Here is a 21685-nt window from a genome sequence, read left to right as displayed (position 1 = left end):
CCAGAGCTCCCCGTCGTAACGAGCCACAATGGCGAGGGCATTGGCCGCCTTTATGGTCGTCGCAGTCGACGAGATGACTCGTCCCATGGCGTCTAGTTTCTTTCCCTCGCTGTCCGGGGGGGTGGGGGCGGGATCGTTGACGCAGACGATCCCAGACTTCTTCCTAGCCGCCGCGACCAACGAATCCGTTGAAGGCTGGGACCTCAAGCACTTGGGTGCAGAGTCCAGCACCCTGTACTTTTTCTCGTACCGGTCCCTCTTCGCCAGGGCCGAGGACGGGTTCTTCATAAGGGACAGTCCATCGTCCCAAGTGCTGGTACAGGAAGCCTTCTTTTCCTCGGGAGCTAGTTGGAACAGTTTCAAGGCCCTAGAGATCATGGCATGGAAAGAGCCAATCTCGGGCAGAGAGCCTCTGGGCGGTGGGGATGGGAGATACACTCCGCCGTCGCCGTCTGTGCCTGTCATCGCCGTATCCGGTTCTGTATCGTCCCTCGGTGGAGGGGAGGGTGGCGATGGATGGCAAGGAGGTGGAGGATGAACTCTCCTCTTCTTGGTCGGGGGTTCTCCTGATGGCCCAGGTGCCGCAGGGTTTCCCGCCTGCGACAGGTGCATCCTTGACCGAATCTGAGCACAAGGTGTGCAAGGCCTGAAGAATGTCCACCGAAATGTCTGCTGGTGGCAGCGAGGCTGCTGCGGTGGCTGCATTGGAAGCGACAGTGGCGTAATGTCCTCCGGATCCAACGCCCTGCTTCTCCTCATCGGTTTCTTCGTCACTCTCCACATCCGCCTCGTTGGGGTCCCTCCTTTAGAACCTGACGTCGACAAACTTCTTATCCAATACAGTCTTAAGAGCAGAAAGCTCCTCCTCGTCGGAGATATCCGGGCCCTGCAGGACTACGGACTACCGTGCCCCCCCCCCTTCTCGGTCAGGGGAAGACTGTTTCAGGGAGATGACCGGCATAGTCTTCACCAGTGTCTTCTCTACAGGCAGAAAAGAAGATTCCCTCCTGGCAGCCAGGAAATCTCTCCCCCTTCAGCGGCCTTCGCTAGGGACGCCACCCACTGCTTCAATGGAAGTTCGCTGGGTGAATCTGGGCTTTCACAACCTTGGCCGCGCTTGGGGCCTTCCGTCGGAGTGGACTGGGATTTCTCCAGAAGTTTACCCCGGTGACCCAACGTACTCTTATTCGCCGAACCGGACCGTTGGCTTGTGGTCAAAGGTGACAGATGCTGCGCCCGACCTGGCCGCCGAGGAGCCCGTCTCAACAGCGCTCCCGGTGCCCTCGGACTCGCAGTGCTTTGCCTTATGTTGGGCCCCCGTTGCCGGAGCGCCCTCAAAGGTCTTACAAGACTGCTCAGATTTCTTCTTGTGGCTGGGTGAGGCATGCTGCCGGGACTCACCTGTAGCGGGGGCCTTTGTCTGGAGCCATTCGGTGAGCCGCTTACGGCGGTCCTTCATGGAGCGGGGGACCATATCCTTGTAGAACACACAGGCCTCCTCCACGTGCGTTTGGTCGGAATGCAGGCAGTAGAGGCACAGGAAATGCCCATCGTCCAGGAACATGTTCTGTAGGCGGCATCCAGGGCAAATCCTGAACAGAGGCGTCGAGTCTCCTTTATCTTCAGCCATGTCCAGGCGGCGTAGGCCTCAAGAATCTTCTGGAATCCTCCAAGAAGAGTACTCTATGACAAATCGCCCTTGTGGGGCGTAGAAAGGTCAGAAAAACGGGTACCCGTTAGTCGGATGATGGATCGATGGAGCTTGAGGCTCGATTGACTGGAAAAATAGAGTAAACTAAGAAAAAGCGCAAAACACAGTAAAAAGCTTGAGAGCTAATCACAAGGACTCCCACCGCTTGAACGCGCGGTAAAAATCTGAAGATGGCTGCCAGAGGAGGGGCTTAGGTAGAGGGCAGTATGACCCAGAGATCAGTGATTGGTTTATAGGAGAAAGACAGTTTAGAAACGAAAAACTATTTTTTCTTGTACTGAGGATTCACAGCCTGACGGGGAATATTCATGAGCATGTGAATCCATGCCAGAGAAACATATTAATACTATAACTAAGTGTGTGTGAGTTTACTGGGATACCTGTATTTACTAAATTCATTGTGCTACTCTACAGCTCACATTAATCACCAGTGAATCCCACCAAAGACAAAAAGAACAAAGGGACCAATCCTGGTTTGGCGCGCAGAGTACATCTGAAGGAGGACCTTGCCAACAAGAAATGGCGAAAAAAAGAAGACCGGGGTCAGTTTGACAAAATGGGCACCCATGGGTATCTTACTTCAGCTGCAATTGCAGCCTGTGGTAAAAACACACAATGGTACTGGTAGTAAAAAGTTAACCACTGCCACCAGCCATTAATTGTAGAACGGGTAACAAAAATGTTACATGAGAAACTAGACAAAGGGGATACCAAGTAACCCCTGCAGAACCCCATGGTAAGATAGTGTGTTCTGGGTCTAAAAAGTTACAAAATGTAAGTAAAGTCAATTTCACTTCACTGCTCTTGGAAACAGTTTCACCAAGAGAAGGTATTTAGACCTTTGGGAATTATAAGAGACTTCCCTGTGCCACTGCACTGAATGCGGTGTGTGACAATGCAAAGATGATGCCTATGGAGGTTGTCAGAATCCAAAGTCAAAAGAAACACAGAAAACACAGAATTACAAGTACAAAGTCCAGCAAAAGAGCTGGGGGTCTCTAAGGCGGGAGGAATTTAGCACTAAACTGAAAATTCTACCCAACAGATTCCTTTAACTGTGAATCTCTATGTTGCACCTCTACTGCTCACAATAACCCCTCTTGAGATAGGTCTGGCTGCTCAGTCACTCAACCAACTTGTGTAATACAGGCCTATACCAATAGTTGGGTATCTATTGCCAAGAGGACAAGGCTGGTGTAGTCTCCCCCAGGGCTACTACATCTAATCTTGCCCAACAAACCCTGTCTCCAAGACCATCAGTGCTGGGAGACCCTGCCTCCCTTAGTGGAATTCTTGTTATTTTTAAACTGCACACATCACGTTACTGTGCCCCTTTTACTTTGCCTTTTGCAACCATAACTGCTCATCTTTGCATTGTTGCAATTGCCCTGAACTAACTGAACCTTGGTACTGTACCTGCACTAATTGAGTGTGCCCTCCTGGTTACTCTCCTCTGGAACCTTTTGGGACACCTAAACAACACAGAGACTTGGGTTAGAGTAGGGCTGGACTAGTCAGTATATGGTGTTGGGCGTACCCGTGAGAACACCACTTGCTCCGTACTTTAAAAGATTGCATTAAATATATGTGTTTCATACCAAAGTAAATTAAAGTGGCATGTAACCCCTTGACAGTGGCCCATCTGCAGGGCACGAAATTAAAAGTAGGAGTCGGGCATCACCCAGTAGGCAGGAGATGGCACTGGGAAACCAGGAGAGGGTACACAACGCACCACATTATGAATGATCCATGACCATGAAGCGTTTCCATATGTAGGTTTGTACTGTAGCCCTGGGCCTGGGGAGCAACATGCAGCTCAAGGCAGCTGATGGTACTAAGCCATCCTGACTGGGGCAGGCTTGAAGCAAGAGCCAAATAGCTTGCGAGCTATATCAGTGTTCCCAAGTACTGTTACCTACCGTATAATATCTAAAGTGTGCCTTAGTGTAGAGCTATAATAATAGGTTGGTATTCTTATAACTTATCTATGTTCGTCTTTTACTTGCCTGTTCTGGTAAGTGGTAACTATACTGCATAACAGGTGCCCTCTTCCTCCTTGGTTCAGCCCTGCTGCTTGGTCAGGACTACTTATCTGAGTTGCTTTGCTCAAGTGGGGTTGTAAGAAAGCTTTCTATCCTTCAGTTGGCTTTTCCAGACTTTGAAAAACCCTCCTAACATAGGCCAAGAAGTAAATAGGCATGCCTAAGATTTACTGCTCAATACAAGAGCACCTCACCTGTGAAATCTTTGCACCTCGTGTGCACTGCCCAGAAGTTGACTCCTCTCCTCAGCGAGCAGCTGCAGGGCCCTCCACCGTTCATTCAGCTCCTGCCATGAGAGGGGAGAGAAAGGAAGATTCCAGAAATCTAAATCCCATGGAAAGTCGGGTGTCGGAAAGGGGAGTGGATGGGTTGTGATTACTAAACATGCAGACCTCAACTCCCACCAACTGCAGCGATGAACCGGTGACCCCATTACTACTACAGCTGCCTTTCGGAAACTCCATCAATAAAATCCCATCTCGAAACGAGGACCACAAAACCACCTGTGCGGTCTCAAACAAGCCACAAGCCCACAGCTCCTGCCCAGGAGTGAGGAGCCCGTCATGCAACCCCACGCTGTACTACCAAGCCACTAGTCCATGGCTCCTGCCCAGGAGTGAGGAGCCTGTGACATGCAATCCCACCCTGCACTACACCCACGCCTCCTGCCCAGGAGGAGACAGTGACATGTAACCCCACCCTGCACTACCAAGGCCCTAGCCCACGCCTCCTGGCCAGGAGTGAGGAGCCAGTGACATATAACCCCACCCTGCACTACCAAGGCCCTAGCCCACGCCTCCTGCCCAGGAGTAAGGAGCCAGTGACATGTAACCCCACCCTGCACTACCAAGGCCCTAGGTCACGGCTCCTGCCTAGGAGTGACCTGTAACCCACCCTCCTTTTCTACTCCATTTACAACATAATGGCCTATGGTTTTGCAAGTTGCTTGAGAACATGCATTTCACTAAATCAATCACATCTTGGAGTAAAACTAGAGGGAGGGCGCACAAAGATTTGTTTTGTGCCCAAGATGACAAGCCTGATTTGCTTATTGATTTGCTATCAACTCATTACCAGAGCTTGTCGTCAAAATACCTGGCATACCTTGCTAAGGTCCGTACCCCTGAATTAGTCAACTAGGGAGCTTTAGAGTGATGCTAGCGGAACCAACATTAAGTGGAAAAAGAGCAATGCTTTGCAGATGTGCAGGACGTCTGAGCACACCTAGATAAGAGAACTAGAATGAATGCACAAAAGTATACCCATCCATCTCGGTCTCACTATTCTTTGAATTCCTACTAGGACAAGGAGTGTACGAGTAGCAGCAGCTTTTGGAAAAAATTAGCAGGTACCTGGTGCCTTACTAGCATATGAAATTAGATGCATTTGCTGCCCCTCCAAGACCTACCTGAGCAGACCCCACCCACCCACTAGGCGCACATTATACCCAGAACGCAATGAAGCAATCCCTACCTTGATGGAGTTGAAGGTGGCCACAGAGTGCACAGCCATACGGACAGACTGCAAAGGAAAAGGAATGGATTAAGAATCGGGCGCAGTGAAGCAGGCTCTAGCATCCACCAGCCACCCTGGCCAAGGCACATGCCCCAAGCCAGTGCGCACAACTGGGGACCATGCAAACAAGTGTACATCAGCAGAATCAGCCACTCAAAGATGATACGACCTTTCCCTTTCATGCAAGCATCACAACTAGCCGCCTCCAACGTGGGCTCTTTGGCCTGGGCTAAGATGAACTTCACAAACCCAACCTGCAGTCTTCAGAAGCACAGCAATCCTGAGGCCACGCCCCTCCTCGGATTATCAAGAGGGAGAGGGCGAGGGTTCAGTAGGAGGGGACAGCGGCATTGCAATCCTGAGGCCAAGCCTATCCTGCCGTCCCAAGGGATGAGGGTTCAGTAGGAGGTGACAGAGGCATGGCAATCCTGAGGCCAAGCCCCTCTCACCTTCCCCAAGAGATGATTATCAAGAGGGTGAGGGTACAGTAGGAGGTGACAGAGGCATTGCAATCCTGAGGCCAAGCCCCTTCCGTCGTCCCCAAGAGATGATTATCAAGAGGGTGCTTGACCAGGTGAGGGTTTAGTAGGAGGGTGCAGAGACATGGCACAATGGGGATGAGGTGTGCAACAAGGGACTTACTGAATGGTAAGGGAAAGGAGTGAAAATGATTACTGCGTGAGGGAAGAAACCTGTAGTGTGAGAACAGCGAGTAATATGGGAGAGGACTGAGAAGGAGATACTGGTGAGGAGTGCACCCTTGTCAGATGCCTTCTTCCTCAGCACAAATCCCCTACTTGAGCCACTGGGGCTAGGCCCAGATCATAGCTCCTTGATTGCAGGTTTCCCAGCTATGTCAGTCACGTCATCAGAAGGAGTGGAATTCTTGCCTCACACTAGTGAGCAAGAGTGTGGGAGGGGGGGGGGGATGTGTGCGAGGCAGAGGTTCCTATTCCAGCTTCCTTATCGAGCAAAGGTGCAGCAAGCGTGTGGGGGTAGAGAAAGTACAAAAGCCCCCCTTCCTTCAGACAAATGGACAGTGCACGAAGGTTGAGTGGAGAAGGAGAGATGCTGCGGTCCTCACCTTCCAGGGAGAGGCTGGCTTGGAATCCATTTCATCCTGTACGAAAAAGCAGGAAATAAACAAGGTCAGATCATGGTTCAATTAAGAGAACAGAATGTGTGTGATGCAAAATAACGCACTGTACTTTAGCAAATCTTTCCATGGTGCGGGGTCTGACTCTCCTACTGTTGGGTAAGATTTTCATATTTGAGATAAATCTTCCTGACCTGTGTCAACCCCAGAACCTTTTGCTTGGACTTTATTGATCATTTTCCCTTGTCCCTAGGTGAAGGGGAATCTTTTCCTCTCTCACCTAGTCTTACTCTTTATGGGTGGCCTTTTTATGTCTCTCCATAGTGTGCAATGGTTGGGCTTAGCCTGGGTTGCCACTTTGGGCTTCCATGTTCATTTCTCTTTCATGTACTTGGGTGCAATACGGTTCAAGGGGCACAGAGGGATTTTCATCTCATCCCCTTTACATTTTATATAGTGAGCCAGCACACCCCACCTTATGTGGAGTGCTGGGGAGATGCAATGTATTCTTACTTACCTTGTAACCCTTTGTTACAATTGCAAGTTTCCTTGAATGGCTGGTGGAAGTGGTTTTACCTTAGTGACTTTTTAGTTTTATTACCTGCAGGCTGTCAAATCAGCCACGGTAATGCACTGGAGGGTCACCATTCTGCTAGAATGGTGGGCGCCTTCCTTTTTCGCCATTTCTCATTTGCTTGTTGTTTCTGAGGTGTGTTCATCCACCAAGTATTCCACCTAACCCCATGCTGTACAAGGAGGGGATGGTAGATCCAGGCAACGAGTTGGTGGTAGATCTCTTTCCTCGGCTGGGGCCTCCCTCTGGAACAGCCTCCCTGCAACTTGAGGAGAACCATCTCCGGTTCCGGAAGCACCTCAAAACCTTCCTCTTTGCTTCTGCTTTTTCTCCTCCTTTCCCCCGCTGACTTTCTGACCGAAACTGAAACTGCACTGGTTACCTGGCCACATTCTGTTCTCGGGTCCTGGTCCCCTCCCCTGCCAGTCGCACACCTGCACTGCCTTCCTGGCAACCCCTGCACTTGGGGACTGTTTCTGTATCCCTACAGTCCCACTACCAGCACTTGACACCTGTTATCTGCACTTACACCTGCACTTACACCTGCTGGCCATACTTACTGTTATTTATTCTATTTATGTACTGCACTGTCCCCTCCCCTCACCCCCTGCACTTTCCCACTTCTCCCTCCCATGCACTTGCGCGATCTGAATGACACCTGGCCTAGTAGGATCGTTGTCCGTCTTCCCCGTTCCCCCTCCCTTACCTCGTCGCGCATTGAAACACTTGTGTATAGGCGTGTTATAAATGCCATATCATATCATATATCCTATCAGGTCTTCCCCTGCCATTCTAGGCGGGAACAGTCTTGGTGGAAGTAGTGTTTTCAGCAGAAATCCTTTGTATGTCACGCCTAGTCTACATAGGGTCTGAGAAGGCAGAAAACGAGGGACAAGGACAAAAACTGCAGCCCTTTGTCCTTCACCTTGCCTGAAAGGAACCAGTTCCCACTGGTGGGCTGGATGTCCTGATTGAACAGCCAGATCGCCCCTTACTGTTAACTGTAGGGAGAAAGTGCAGAAATTGTGTTGTAGTTCCTGATAAATACTTCGAACCTGGAAGCTGCTGACAAGTCGACCATTGGAGCTGAATCCGAAGAGGAAGATGAAGACGTCTGTAGCGATTTTCAGCGACCGGAGAGCCTGCTGTGTAACCGGAGCCTGATGCAACCCTTCCTTCCAATCGACCTGGGGGTGCAGAATGCAACGACTCCTACCCAGAGGGTTTTGAGATCCACTAGACTCAAGGAGACCTGCATTTTGAGCCATCCCACAACATGCTGTGATCTTGCTGGGCTGCAAACCGCAAATACCCTGGGACCTCGAACAAGTGCACGGTGCATGTTCTTCCAAAGACTGAATCTGTCTGAAACTTTGGTGGACTCCTGCTGCACCTCCAGAGACTCGATTTGAATCCTTGAAGTCACCTCACCAGAGTGCACAACCAGATTAGTGTAGAGAACCCAACAGGCGATATTCGTTCATCAAAAGGGCGCCAAATCCACAGTCGCGAGAATCCATGAAAAAACCCTTTGCTGGAAGCCTCCCGACGACTGCTGCTGCAAGTTTCCATCCAATGTCCAGTTCTTTAGTCTCCAGAACAAGAATCCAGGGACCGGGTCTAGTGCTGCTGCATCCTGAAGGGATCCACCCAGAAGCTCTTTTCTCCTAAGGTACTGTGTGGGCTTGGTTAATACTTAAGTCTTGTGTGAATCCTTTGAGGCCGAGTGGGTGATGTGTGGTTGGGAGTTTGCCCATACCACTTGCCCAGGAACGCATGTAGGAAGCCTTCTGTGAAGTCCCTGAAGACTTTAAGTAACTCTGAAGCCAATACTTGTTTAAGAAGATCTTTGGAACTAGACTTTCCTGCATCTGAACCCTATCCTGACCTGCCTACAGCTGACACCTAGACAACTAGGGTTCCTCTTCTGCCTCTGAGAAAACTCATGATATAGACTAGGGAAGGACTTTATAAGATAAGGATTCTGTCTTGAAAATAAATGTGTGGTAACTGTATCTCTGTAATAGGATAAGTTACTAAGTGTCCTTAAGTTTATACTTACCTTTGAGTTGCATTCTGCCCCCCTAAAAAGTATACAAGTTATCTTACTTGCTTTGAATGGCGTTTTCCCCTTCTGAAAAGTATTAAGTATTTGTACTGTTTTTTTCTTCTCAACTGAATGTGTGTAAAAGCTTACAAATAGGGTTTACCTACCATACATTGCGTCTTTCTTAAAGTGTACCATTGTGCTTTGCTTTCCTAGTCTGCTTTATACAGATCTAAAACAGTCTTAGGGTTTATACTTAACTTTAAGTAGCTGGATGCTCCTGAAGTCATTTTACTGTAACAAGTGTCGGAGCAAACCACTACTAGGTTAAACAGTGGAACTGTCATCACTATCATTTTACTGTAACAATCGTGGGAGCGAGTAGTCACTTCAAAAGTAATAGTATTGGTACGGTTGTATTATTCTTAACTGGATGAGTGTAAAAGCTTACCAATAGGGTTTACATACCTTGGATAGCTGTGTTCTTCTTAAAGTGTAACTGGGTTTTGCTTTCCCCGATCTGCTTTATACAGATCTAAAACAGTCTTAGAGTTAATACTTGTATTTCAGTTGCTGGTAGCTACTCTTAAAAATATATGGGTCTTTATCTTAAACTAGCTGCTGCTCTTGTAAACTTGTAACACTAGGTTGTGCTTTCCCTGAATTGCTTAGTGCATTCTAAGATAGTTATTGAATGATCATACTTATCATTGAGTAGCTTGAGGCCCCCTCCAGAAAGTAAATTAGTTGTTTTACTAGCTATGAACTTTGGTCTAGAAAGTAATGTTGCAAGCTGTGTACTTGTAACAGGGTTGGTTGATTAAGTGATGTGTAATTGAGTGTCACTGCAGGACTACAGGGTCTACTTCCCTTGAAATACTGATTGGATTCTAAAAGTATACCTAACCTGATTTTACTGCCCCAGATTAGCTGAATGCCATTCTGAATGTGTTATGGGCTTCACTCGCCGTGAACGGCTGATTGCTCTTCTTAATAAGGTTATACCTTGGCTTGTATCTGTTAGGGAGAATGTTAATTTCTGTTCTAATTTCCTCCCACCTTAAGAGACCCCCCCCAGCTCTTTGGCAGGACTTAGGACTTTTTAATTCTAACTCCTGAGTGAGTGGGACCTTTTTCTCACTCCCTCATGTGTCCCACCACAACCACCCCCTTCCTCCTCCCAGACTAGGATTTTGTGTTTTCACCGTTTTTGGAGTCTGACAAACTCCATAAGCATCTGCTTTTTGTATAGTGACACACATCACCCTCACTGCAGTGTCACTGAGAGGTCCCTTGGATTTCTATTAATGTTTAAATACCTTTTCTTGGGTAAACTACTGTTCACCAGAATAGTAAAGTGAAATTGTTATTACCTTTTCTCTTTGTAAGTCCAGCACACACCAGTTTATGTGGAGTGCTGGGGGGGGGGGGGGGGGGGGGGTTACCTAGCAGCCCCATATCCCACTTTCTCATGTAACATTTTTTGTTACCCTCACTACTTTAAATGGCTGGTAACAGTGGTTTACTTTTTACTACCAATGTGTTTTTTTACCGCATGCTGAACCATCACCTGCAGTACAGCAACCATGGGTGTCCATTTTGACAAAATGGCTCCCGTCTTTTTTCGCCATTTTCTATTTTTGAGGCCTTTCTGGGCTTTTACTCTAATATGAGACAGGTTTCAGCCCTTTGTGAAGTCCGCCTCTGGCTCCAGGGTTCCATGTGTTAAAATCGCGGGAAAAATGGCAGTGGACACAAAATAACGTGGCAAAAAGGCAGTGGTTTTGCCGCCGCAATCCATGTAAAGGATGCAGGGGACACCCATGCAACCCCCAGACCCGTTATACCATTTTGGGGGAGCGGGAGCACCCCCGCAACCCCAGCTCCCCTTAAATGGTGTAATGGGGTACACCTTTAATGGGCCAAACCACAGCATTATTGCTGCGATTTTTTGTACAGGGTACATTTTGGCCGCGATTTTATCACTGCATACCGGCTCGAGTGTGTCTGGAAGGACAGGAAGTGAGTGAGGGTCCCTAAACTCCCCTGTCCTTTGTCTATAGGTGTGCCTGAATGAAACCAGTGTTGATTGGCTGGCTGTCCGGGAAGAACAGCCACCCTGCTGTGTGATTGACAGCCTAGGGCTGTGAATGAATGAACAAGCTTAAAAGGCAAGGTTCTTGGCACTACAGGCAGAGTATCACTGGAAGAAACACCTGAAGAAGAAATCGTGAAGAGAAGCCCGCTGCAACCTCCTGGACCTCAAAGTGCCGGTGAAGCCCTGCTGCTGTGCTTACCTCCTTTTTCGCATCGACAGAGATGCTCCGGACAGAACATCTCCTCCCCTTGGGCTGGTGGGACCAACTAGCCCCGTGACAAACTCCACTTTGGCGCAATCCCCGACTTGCTGTGCCTCTCCAGTAATGCAGAAGGCCAATGCCAGGGACCGAGTGTCCATTATCGAAAGCAAAGTGTTCGCGGAACGAATCCGCCAAAAAGCTCCAGGAGCCTCCTAAGGACACTCCAGAAGCAGGAAATCCCTCACCAGAGTCCAGGACCAAGGGGGATGAATCGAAGATGATCGGTGGCTGTGTAAGTCCCCCCCTCCCTCCGAGTATTGCCGCATGAGCCCGCCAGTCGTCCTCCCTCTTATCCACACGACTGAGGCCCAGGAAAAAATCTGCTTGGCTGTAGCAAGACAGAATCCAGCTGGACCACCTTCAAACAAGAGGGTACTTTGGGGGCTTTGGGTACTTAACTTATTGTCCTAAATCGTGCTTACTCACTTGAAAAGTGCATCTTTTTGGACTATCTGACTTTGTCCAATTGACTTTGGCTATCCTGGCTCCCCAAAGGCACCCTTCTAAATCCATTGACTTTGGTATTGCTTGCCCCCCCTCACCTCCCCACAGGTTGTAATTCGTTGAACACTTTCGCTGCTGGGAAAAGCATACCTAGATTTCATTAGAGGATTCAAACTGTCTTCCTGTTATAAGAAATGTTCTAACCTTTCCATTTCCTTAACCCGTCCTTCCTGAAACCAAGAGTCTAAAAAGTATATTGGGGTTTAATATAAATGCAATACTATCCTTGTTATTGAAGTAACTTCAAAGTGTAAGAGAACTGCATTAGCATACCCAAAGATTATTCACCAACTGTATGGACTTCTGCAAAGTTTGCTTGACTGCTACAAACAATTGCCTTTTTAAAGAATGCTTCACTAAAACTTGTGTGTAAATAAACATAACTGAAGCCTTGAGAGTCTAAGTGTTACTTGGTTACTTGTATTGACTGATTTCATTTGTTCAGGTCTACAGCTCACATTCACCCCTCTCGAGGTAGGCCTGGCTACTACCAAATTGTCTAGCACAGACCTATACCAAAAGGTGGGTTACCGAATACCAAGCAGATACGTCTTGTGTAGTCTCACCCAGTGTGACTGCAACAATTCTTACCTAACATTATCCCATAAGTATTGAGTTGGTTTTTATAATTGTGTTTTTATGATGAGGTCTAGTACTTACTTCCCCAAGATTCCTCTTGGCCTACTTGGATTTAAATAAACCCTTTATTTTTCCAATATATAGTGTTTCAGTGTTCCTTTGGACCATATGTATGCTACAATGTCTTTGTACCAACTTACAGCCCTCCCTCCTAGGATAAGCCTGGCTGCTCTGTGCACACTACCAACATTCTCAGGTGGTACAGCCTTGTACTAAGAGTGGATTTGTGCACCACTTCAGATTTATGGTTTTATGAAGCCCTTAGTTGGACTTGAGAACAATTGTCCTAACAACCACCATCACTGAGTCGGAGCAGTTTCTTCATACTAGCCACAGCAGCATTTACCTTAATATTCTACAATGGCAGAAGCTTTTGGTTGGTGTCGGAGACTGGGAGCCAACAAGATGGACAATAAAAAACAGTTTTGTGCTTATACAGCTTTGTATGTCAAATTCTTTCTGCTTTGAAGGGTTGTAATACTGGGTACGAATACCCAATTAAGTGGTACCCAATTTAGAAGACTGAAGGGCTCAACTGACTACCCTAAAGTTAGTGCTCAACTCAAAAATATCTCATCAGCTTTAAATATATATCTTCTGATCTCATGCACAAAGGTTCATAGTGCTGCTCCATCTTTTCCCAGAGTCCCGGAGTGGTTACTACTTGTAACTGTTCCCTCAGAGGGACTATGGATAACCAATCTAAATCCCAAAGGTGCTCCAAGAAGCCAATAAAGCAGTTCACAACGATGAAGTCTGCCTGCCATCTCACCAAGGAATGAGCAATGCACGAGCAGCTGACAGTTGAAAAAAGGAAGTCGAATATAAGACACTTACCCGCGGCGCTGCAAACATCTCCTGAAAGCAAAGGGAAAGTATGATCAATGAGCACGAAAGAAACTATGCAAGGAAGCAGCAGTGACATGCATGTACGGTTAGCCCGACCTGCTGTTGAACCGCCTGCACCTCCTCTGTGATCAGACCCTCAGACTCCAGGTCTTCAGCCACCTTGTTAATATCCTTCAGACGAGACTCGTTGGCTTTCAAGTCCTTAAAAAGAAGAAAGAAATGTAGTCTTCCCTCAGTCAAGAGCCATACCCCACTCATCTCTTCCCTCCAACCAGTCTTGAAATTGCACTTGGCGGTGCAGGTGGTTGATTATTTATATAGCGCCCATACACAATGTGTTTCAAAGCGCTTCAAGGCGAGGAGGGAACATGGGAGAATACAGTGACATTCTTACAAGTCTTTGATACATTCAGAAGGTGAAAAATAACTATCATAATCAGCCTGGCGACATTTCAGATAGTGCAAGTGCTATAGACAAAGATGAAAAGGGAGAAGGAGTGGGAGGGAGAATGAGACAGACAAGCGGCTACATGACTATGCCTGACGACAATTGAGGTAGTGTCGGAATTTAACAAGGGGGGGGGGGGTTAGGGGGATTGGAATAAAAAGGAGAAGGAGAAGAACAAAACAAGCCACTATCATACTAGGCCTGATGACATTTCAGATAGTGCTGGAGGGGGCGAGGTAGGAGAAAACAAATGGGGGGGGTTACTTAACAAACAGCGAACAAACAGGTCAAGCGACATATCTGAAAGGCGTAAGTGCTAAAGATACAATGAGGGGAGGGGGGAAGAGAGGAAAAGGGGGGACAGCAGGAAGAGGGGAAATTTGTGTCGGCAAACATCCCATGCCAACGGGAGACCAGGCGGGCTGGGAGGGGGGCACACGGGCCTCACAGGGGACAACAGGGGTGGGTGGAGAGAGATGGAGAACAAGAGGGGAGAGTGAATACAGTTGCAGGAATCAGAGAGAACACAATGTTGCGAGAACAATCAAATGCAAACCAGGATTAAAGATGAGGAAGGTCACAACATGATTCAGGGCCACCATGAATACAAGATGAAGTGGAAGTCCATCATGAAAGTTGAAGAGGGTGAAGCACCAGGAGTCCATAAAGTCAGAAATCCCTGGGTTGGGCCACAAGACGGTGGCGGTAAGCAAAGGCATCAAGACAGCTCCTGCAGAAAGGGGGCAGGGGGGGGGCACAGAGGAAAAGCAAGGGGGACCAGATGGGGGTGAGGGGCACAAACCATCATGGAGGACAGAGGGGGGTGGGGGGCGCAAACACCATCACGGGGGACACAGGGGGTGGGGGGCACAAACACCATCACGGGGGACACAGGGGGCGCAAACACCATCAAGTGGGACAGAGGGGGTGGGGGGCGCAAACACCATCAGGGGGGACAGAGTGGAATGGGGGCGCAAACACCATCACAGGGGACAGAGGGGAATGGGGGCGCAAACACCATCACAGGGGACAGAGAGGGGTGTGGGGGGCGCAAACACCATCACAGGGGACAGACGGGGTGTGGGGGGCGCAAACACCATGACAGGGGACAGAGGGGGCGCAAACACCATCATGGGGGACAGAGGAGGGGTGGGGGCGCTCACACCAAATTAGGGAGACGGGGTGGGGTGCAAACACACCATTAGGGGGGTGCAAACACCAGCAGGAGGGAAAGAGGGGGGCGCAAACACCAGCAGGGGGAGAGAGGGGGGCGCAAACACCAGCAGGGGGAACAGAGGGGGTGGGGGCGCAAACACCCCATCAAGGGGGACACAGGGGGCGGGGGGGGTCGCAAACACCCCATCAAGGGAGACAGATGGGGGGGTGCAAACACCATCACGGGGGATAGAGGGGGGGTGTGGGGAGCTCACTTCATCATAGGGGACAGAGGGCGCTCACATCATCATGGGGGACAGAGGGGGCGCAAACACACCATCAGGGGGGACAGAGAGGGCACAAACACACCATCATGGGGGACAGAGGGGAGTGGGGGCGCAAACACACCATCAGGGGGGACAGAGAGGGGCACAAACACACCATTAGGGTGGACTGAGGGCAGGGGCGCAAACACCATCGGTGGACAGAGGGGGTGGGGCGCAAACACCATCACAGGGGACAGAGGGGGGTGGGGAGTGCAAAAACACCATCAGGGGGACAGAGGGCGTGGAGGGCGCAAACATTACCGGGGGGACAGAGGAGGTGGGGGGCACAAACACCATCAGGGGGTGCAAACACACCATCAAGGGGGACAGAGGTGGGTGGGGGCGCAAACACTATCACGGGAGACAGAAGGGGTGGAGGGCGTACCTGTAGTGGACAGGGAGCAGACAGGGGCCTTAGAGGTGGGCCTTGTGGGAGGGCCGGCCAAGCCTGCCGACTTGCCATAGGCTGTCAAGTAGAGAGTTAAAGCCAATCACAGGCCACGGAAAGTAAGAGCCCCGGCACTCCAGTGCTAAGGTGGCCATTTTGGAATGGCTGGCACAAAGGAGCAGATGAGGGAGAAAGTCTTCCAAAGGCCCTTTTCGTCAGCGATGTTTCATCAAAAAGGCTCACAGAGTGAAGCGCTGCAAAAGGCGCCCATAAATCAATAATAAAAGTGAAAAATGTGCGTGCGAGATGCAGGGGCCCCAGGGGGCTTACCTGTTCTGCAGATCATGTGGCCAGGCAATGGAGGGCTCCAGATGGTGGGTGGGAGGCCAGCAGCAGTCACCCACGGAGCAGCCTTGGGAAGCAGAAGGATCAAGGAAATGAAAGGTGGGCGGGGGCTGAGGACTTACGAAGGACTTCATGTGGTTAAGTGTTATATGTGAGCAGTTTGGGGTGACCATAATAACATGGCAAAGTGCCATTATAACCAAATGCTGCAAAACATCTGGCATTTGGTGACATGCCACAAGGTCCAACACCATGGAGCTACCCTAGCTCGGACTCCATGTGCTTCCTCCAGCCAATAGGAGACTGTATTACCTTTTAAACAAACGCCTGTTTCCCAGCATTTGATAACCGATGGCATTCCAACTCACCTGGCCACAAACCTTCCCAATGCCCCTTTTCACCTTTCATAAGTGACCCTGCAGAGTACAGATTTGCAGGGTGACTGAGCACTCACTTTCTGGAAGTCATCAAACTTCTTCTGCAGAACTTCCACCTGCTCCAGGTCGGCCCCCACCTCCTCATTGGTTAATGCTGCCTCTTTCTCATTGATCCATTGCTGAAGCTCATTCGCCTCACGGAACACCATGAACTTCTTGCAGCTTTTCTCCAGCATGTCCTTGCGTTTCTCACCCATCTCCAGCAGAGAGCCGTACCTGACGCAGAAGACAATGGATGACGAAACAATAGAGGGCAGGGGATATGGTGAGGATACATGGAGACGAGAGACTAGTGAGAAGGAAGGCCCACAGAGAGAAAATAGAAGCAGAAAGGGTGGGGTAAGGGGGGCTGGTATCATCCGATCGCTCTTGGAATGAGTTACGCTTCACGAATCAGGATCCAATACCCGTTAAGAGAGCAGTACTAATAAGTAAAAGGCTTTTCTATGCTACTAAACAAGCAGAACACACGTACACATATGCAAACAGCCACCTAGCAAAGATCTGAAAGCAAAGCAATTCAATGAGGCATCAGCACAACGTGGGAGCAGACAGGAAATAATGCAATTGTTAAGGCAATATTTGTACAACCCTCTCTTGAGGGATCTACAACCCCAGACCCTAATGAAGGGGGCCAAGCCAGAATTCCCATCTTGGGTATCCTCAACTTTTTGTGCCCCCCCCCCCTTTCTTTTTTGTTTTGGTGGCTAGAGGGACTTCTCCTAAAGGCCCTCTGACATTACGTCCCAGTTAGGAAAAGATTTTGCTTTTGCTGCTTCACCTCCAGAAGACATCAAGGACCCCTATTTGCTATTGTTTTTAACTTTTCCTGACTTATGGAGGCGAGTGAAGTCTTTTTGGAGGCACTGATCAGTCCCTATGGCTTTCGGTGCAGAGGAGCTCTGTTCTCCATTGTAAAGGTGGCCTATTTTCCCTGCACTCATCACCTTCTGTGAAATGCAGTGGGGAGCCGAGTCCATGCAACTTTCTGGCTACTTGCAGGATGGGCCAGTGGCAGCGGATGCATTTTCTTTTTTATAATCTTGTGCACTTTTGCATTTTGCAAATCAATATAAAGTTTATTCGGAGTACAAGAATTCCATAGAACAATGAACACAAGTATATTGGCACATTTAAAAAGATGATAAAATAGATTGTTACAAATAACATTCAACACAGATACAATGCATTAATTTTAAGTCAAACATTAAAGAGTGAAAGTTGGTAAATTGATAGTCTCATCTCCTTCTGCCACTTAATGCCATATAGAGTACCGTATAATCTAAAATGGCGTGCCACAAGATTTGCGCCAGTCTTTGGCCATCTTGTCAGTGGACCCTCCTTTCTGACCTGGAATAGCCAGATTGTCCATATTCGGTAAGCCCTTTCCTGGCGAAAGCTCCAGCTCTCGCAGGTAATGTAGCAGTCTGTGTGTGGCTGGATTTGGGGCTGGGTCTGTCTGGACCTAGTCCACATCAGTGCAGGGGCCAGATGCTGTCCAGGATTTTCAGTTACTTTTATAAGTGCCTAAAGACAAGCTGGTGGCAGCAGTTATATTTTTACCATTTTTGCATTCTTTTTAGTGTGAACTATCATTCACCACATATGGCCAGGGCCCGAAAATGTGAAAAGGGTACTAGAGGGTGGGCACAACAGTTAATAAACTGTATTTTTCCAAATCCTAAAACTTCCTATAAAATATGAGTCATATTCGTGGAGTTCCGCGTTACAAATAAATCCTTTGACACAAGGATATCAATACAGAACAGAAAAGGTGCTGATACCCAAGTGGTCAGACTTATACTCAGTGGAGTTTTTGTACTGCCTTAGATATGGTTTTATGAAGCCCTTAGTTGGACTTTAGAAAAACTGTCCCTAACAATTGGCTTTGTGTTACTCCCCCTCCCCCTTTAGGGTCAGTGGTTGCACATCCCTCAGAGGGTTGAGCAATAACAGGGTTCCTGGGAAAATTCCCTCATTCTCAATTCATATAAAAAATATCCTACTTAAATCGGGGCTCCAAAGTTTGCTCTAGCCAATGGCTAGCCATAATATACTCGATAAAAAATGGTTGGGTAGGACCAAGCCTAATTTGCATAGTCATTCCTCTGTCTGTAATGGCTTGGCAGGCGAATAAAGATGGTTTGGGGGGTTGCCCAGAGAAATGACAGGTTAGGAATAATTCTAAACCTTCCAGCCATCACCTCTTTTGTTGTGCTGTATGCATGAGACATCAGGAAAGTGCGCAGATCGTCATTTTAATTATTTTCAGAGAATTAGTTGAAAAATATCGAGAGAATTGAATAAAAATCATTAGCGACATCGCCCACTAGCCACCTAAAAGTTTGTATGAGATTAGCCTGAAGTTTGAATATCTTTCTAATTCAGATAATGTATACCATTGTTTCACATTCCCCGGCTGGGCTTGGTGAGCAACTAAAAATGGTGCTATATACATACACGCTAGATATTGTCTTTTGCTCCAAGAACACCTTATCTTGCTGGGCTGTTAAATTCCTGCAATGTTGGCCTAAATATTCCACTTATTGTGGGCCCGCGCAGAGGTCGAGGTGTAGGAAAGGAAGTAGTGGAACTATGTTCTCTGCTGGCCTGCACCCACTCCCCACAAACCCCATTACCACGCCCCCTCCCACACACGATACAAACCCCCAAACACTTGCACCTACGGTTTATGGAAACCTAGAGTGCACTGAACTGAAAGTGCAAGTTTCAACTTCTTCCTACACTTATTTTAAAACAAAACCATTCCAGAACGTTTCCTTTTAAAATAAAAGTATAGGAGCTGTAAAACGTAATTTTAAAAAGTAGGCAGAGCACCGCTCCCGACCGCTCCCACTCACTTCGACCACTGGCCCTGTGGGTATGAAACCCTGCCTCCTCGCTTCCCCCGGCTCCCATGTAACATGCGTTGGGACATAATGAACTGCCACCACTGTTGGCGTCCCAATACTCGCCTGTCCACTCATCAACATGTGTTTAGAAGTGCAATCATTAAAATTATTATTGGTGCAGGACACTTCGGGATGCGCCATCCAGCATGTCGTGTAAAGTGCTGGTTAACATTCTAGGCTCCCTAGACGTGGCAAGCTGTGCATACACGTACCACGTGTTCAGTCACATGATTTCAGTACGCGTGTAGAAATACAACGGCACTAAACCTTCCAATCAGGACCTTCGCCTCGGTCATGCTGGCTGTACATTGAGGAGATCTACGACTTGTGCAAGGTAAATTATTCAAATGTATTGACAACATTCCTTTTGCTGGACCTGAGGTAACACCAGTGGGGTGACATTTTTAGAGGTTGCCCATAAAGTCCAGATCCCGTCTGAGTAATTGCCCTTCACCGTGGTGAGCGGTCACACACTTTCATGAGGAACTTTCTGTAATCCACTCTCCTACCCGCAGTTGATCTCTACTAACGAGCATGTGATTGGGTTGTATAAATTAGTCAGCCGGCTGGCTTCTAAATTATGGTGCACACTATCGCTGAGATTTTAAGTCAGTATGGCATACAATAATACGGAACCATTTGGTTCCCTAGGACCAGGTTGATTACACCGCTGGATCCTCAGAGCATGCATCGCTGGCATCAAGGACTGTAGCTGCAGTATGCCTTCCAAACAAGACACGCAAGATGAGTTTAGGAACCCTTGGGCCTGACCTGCACCTATTGTTGCTCTTACAGTATTGAGCCGCTCTTGGTATATTTAGATATCTATTTAAAATGAACCTATGCTCCCTCCTGAGGTTATTTAAAACAATACATGGCGTTCCATCTACTTCTGATGAAGTGACTGCCCAACATATTAGGTAGCACTTACATCAATTAATTGTATGCTTCAACCACTGTGTGGTCTTGAATTACTCCTAATTGTGGGAGCACTTGTCTGCCGAGGACACGGTTGGTTGTGGCAACAGAGTCATTGGGGGACCACTTGATGTCCTCCTTGCATGTGGTAAATAATATATGGAAGTTACTGACACTCATGTACTTCAATAGGTAGCCTTGCTATATGGCAGTTGTAGGTTCAAGTGATTGGTAGATCACACATGATATTTTTATATATATATTTTTTGTAGACTGCTAGCTGTCCCCTGATGAAGACGAGGTGAAACTACACCTACATGTCGAAACCAGTCGGTCCTGTAACAGCTTTGGAAATTTGATATTGTCCTATTAAACAGCTACTAAGATCCAATCCAAAAAGACACAAAAAATACATCTTTTTGAATACTGTTTATTAATTGGTGTTGCTATGAAATTTCGTTTTGTGATTATATATACACATGTGAATAGAGTTGATGAATGATTGAATTAGGACAGACTACCTAATTGGTCTAAATGAGTTGTGTCATCTGTATTTTATAATTGTGATTTTACCTGCCTTTAATTGCTCTTTTTTCAATTCATTCATGATTCAAAAATCGCCCACAGCTCACCCAGGCCCACACGCCACTACTCCTAAAGGAGACAACCAACCAGATGGACAATAAGGGGCAAGTCCTGTGACCAAAGCTACACCTGCCGCAGGTAAAGTAGCTGAAATGAGCTAGATTCACAAGCCACCAGAGCCACACAAAGAGCTCCGACTACACAGCATGCCTGCCAACTAGACTATCAAGTTGGAGTACAAAACACACAGGATGGCCGTGGAGGTTGGGCGCAGAAACGCGAAGGCAAAGTGGTAAGAAATCGACAAATACTTGAAAACCATTATAACCGTACCTTAATTTCAACTTTCCGCATAATCAAAATACAGAAACTCACACAATCACCTCTAAGCACAGCAATCCGTCACACACCCACATTGCAGCAACAAACTAACAGCACATAACCCGCCACAGCAGCACATGGGATTTCTGGAACCATTGAAAAGTGCACGCAAGCTCAGCTAACGGTGCAAACCGAACTGAAGCGGCCAACAGGACATAACTCTCTTTCATACTCCCACGACACCCTACTAATCCCCTCACCCCTTCTCTTGACACCCTCCTTTTCAGATCCGCCAAAGCGCCTGGGGACCACAGCAGTGTTGACTGTGCATGGCATAAATACCTTTAACATTAACATTTCATTAATTATTTTATATCATCTTAAATAAACCATTTGGATACCGATTTATACATTTCTGTACTCTGAATCTCTTTTTCTGCTAAAGTACATACACGTTATGACACCATATTTGTACCTGCACTTAGGTTTAGCTTATAAAGATGGTGGCAATAA

The 21685-nt window shown here is 47.9% G+C and overlaps 1 protein-coding gene across 8 annotated transcripts in view; it reads right to left on the bottom strand.

Annotated features, from left to right (window-relative positions):
- Positions 1 to 21685, bottom strand: part of SPTAN1 (spectrin alpha, non-erythrocytic 1) — a 514843-nt gene that overhangs the window by 272166 nt on the left and 220992 nt on the right. For all 8 annotated transcript variants that reach the window (XM_069609174.1, XM_069609169.1, XM_069609172.1 and 5 more), the window contains 6 exons: positions 16454 to 16652; positions 13434 to 13538; positions 13326 to 13346; positions 6353 to 6388; positions 5227 to 5274; positions 3948 to 4039 (listed from right to left, as the gene is read on the bottom strand). In XM_069609174.1, coding sequence (XP_069465275.1) covers positions 3948 to 4039; positions 5227 to 5274; positions 6353 to 6388; positions 13326 to 13346; positions 13434 to 13538; positions 16454 to 16652 — 501 coding nt within the window. The remainder of the gene's footprint in view (positions 1 to 3947; positions 4040 to 5226; positions 5275 to 6352; positions 6389 to 13325; positions 13347 to 13433; positions 13539 to 16453; positions 16653 to 21685) is intronic.

This window comes from Ambystoma mexicanum, chromosome 8 (genome assembly GCF_040938575.1).
Source record: "Ambystoma mexicanum isolate Mex_15411 chromosome 8, UKY_AmexF1_1, whole genome shotgun sequence".
Classification (NCBI taxonomy): Eukaryota; Metazoa; Chordata; class Amphibia; order Caudata; family Ambystomatidae; genus Ambystoma; species Ambystoma mexicanum.
This window is presented reverse-complemented; position numbering and strand designations above follow the sequence as displayed.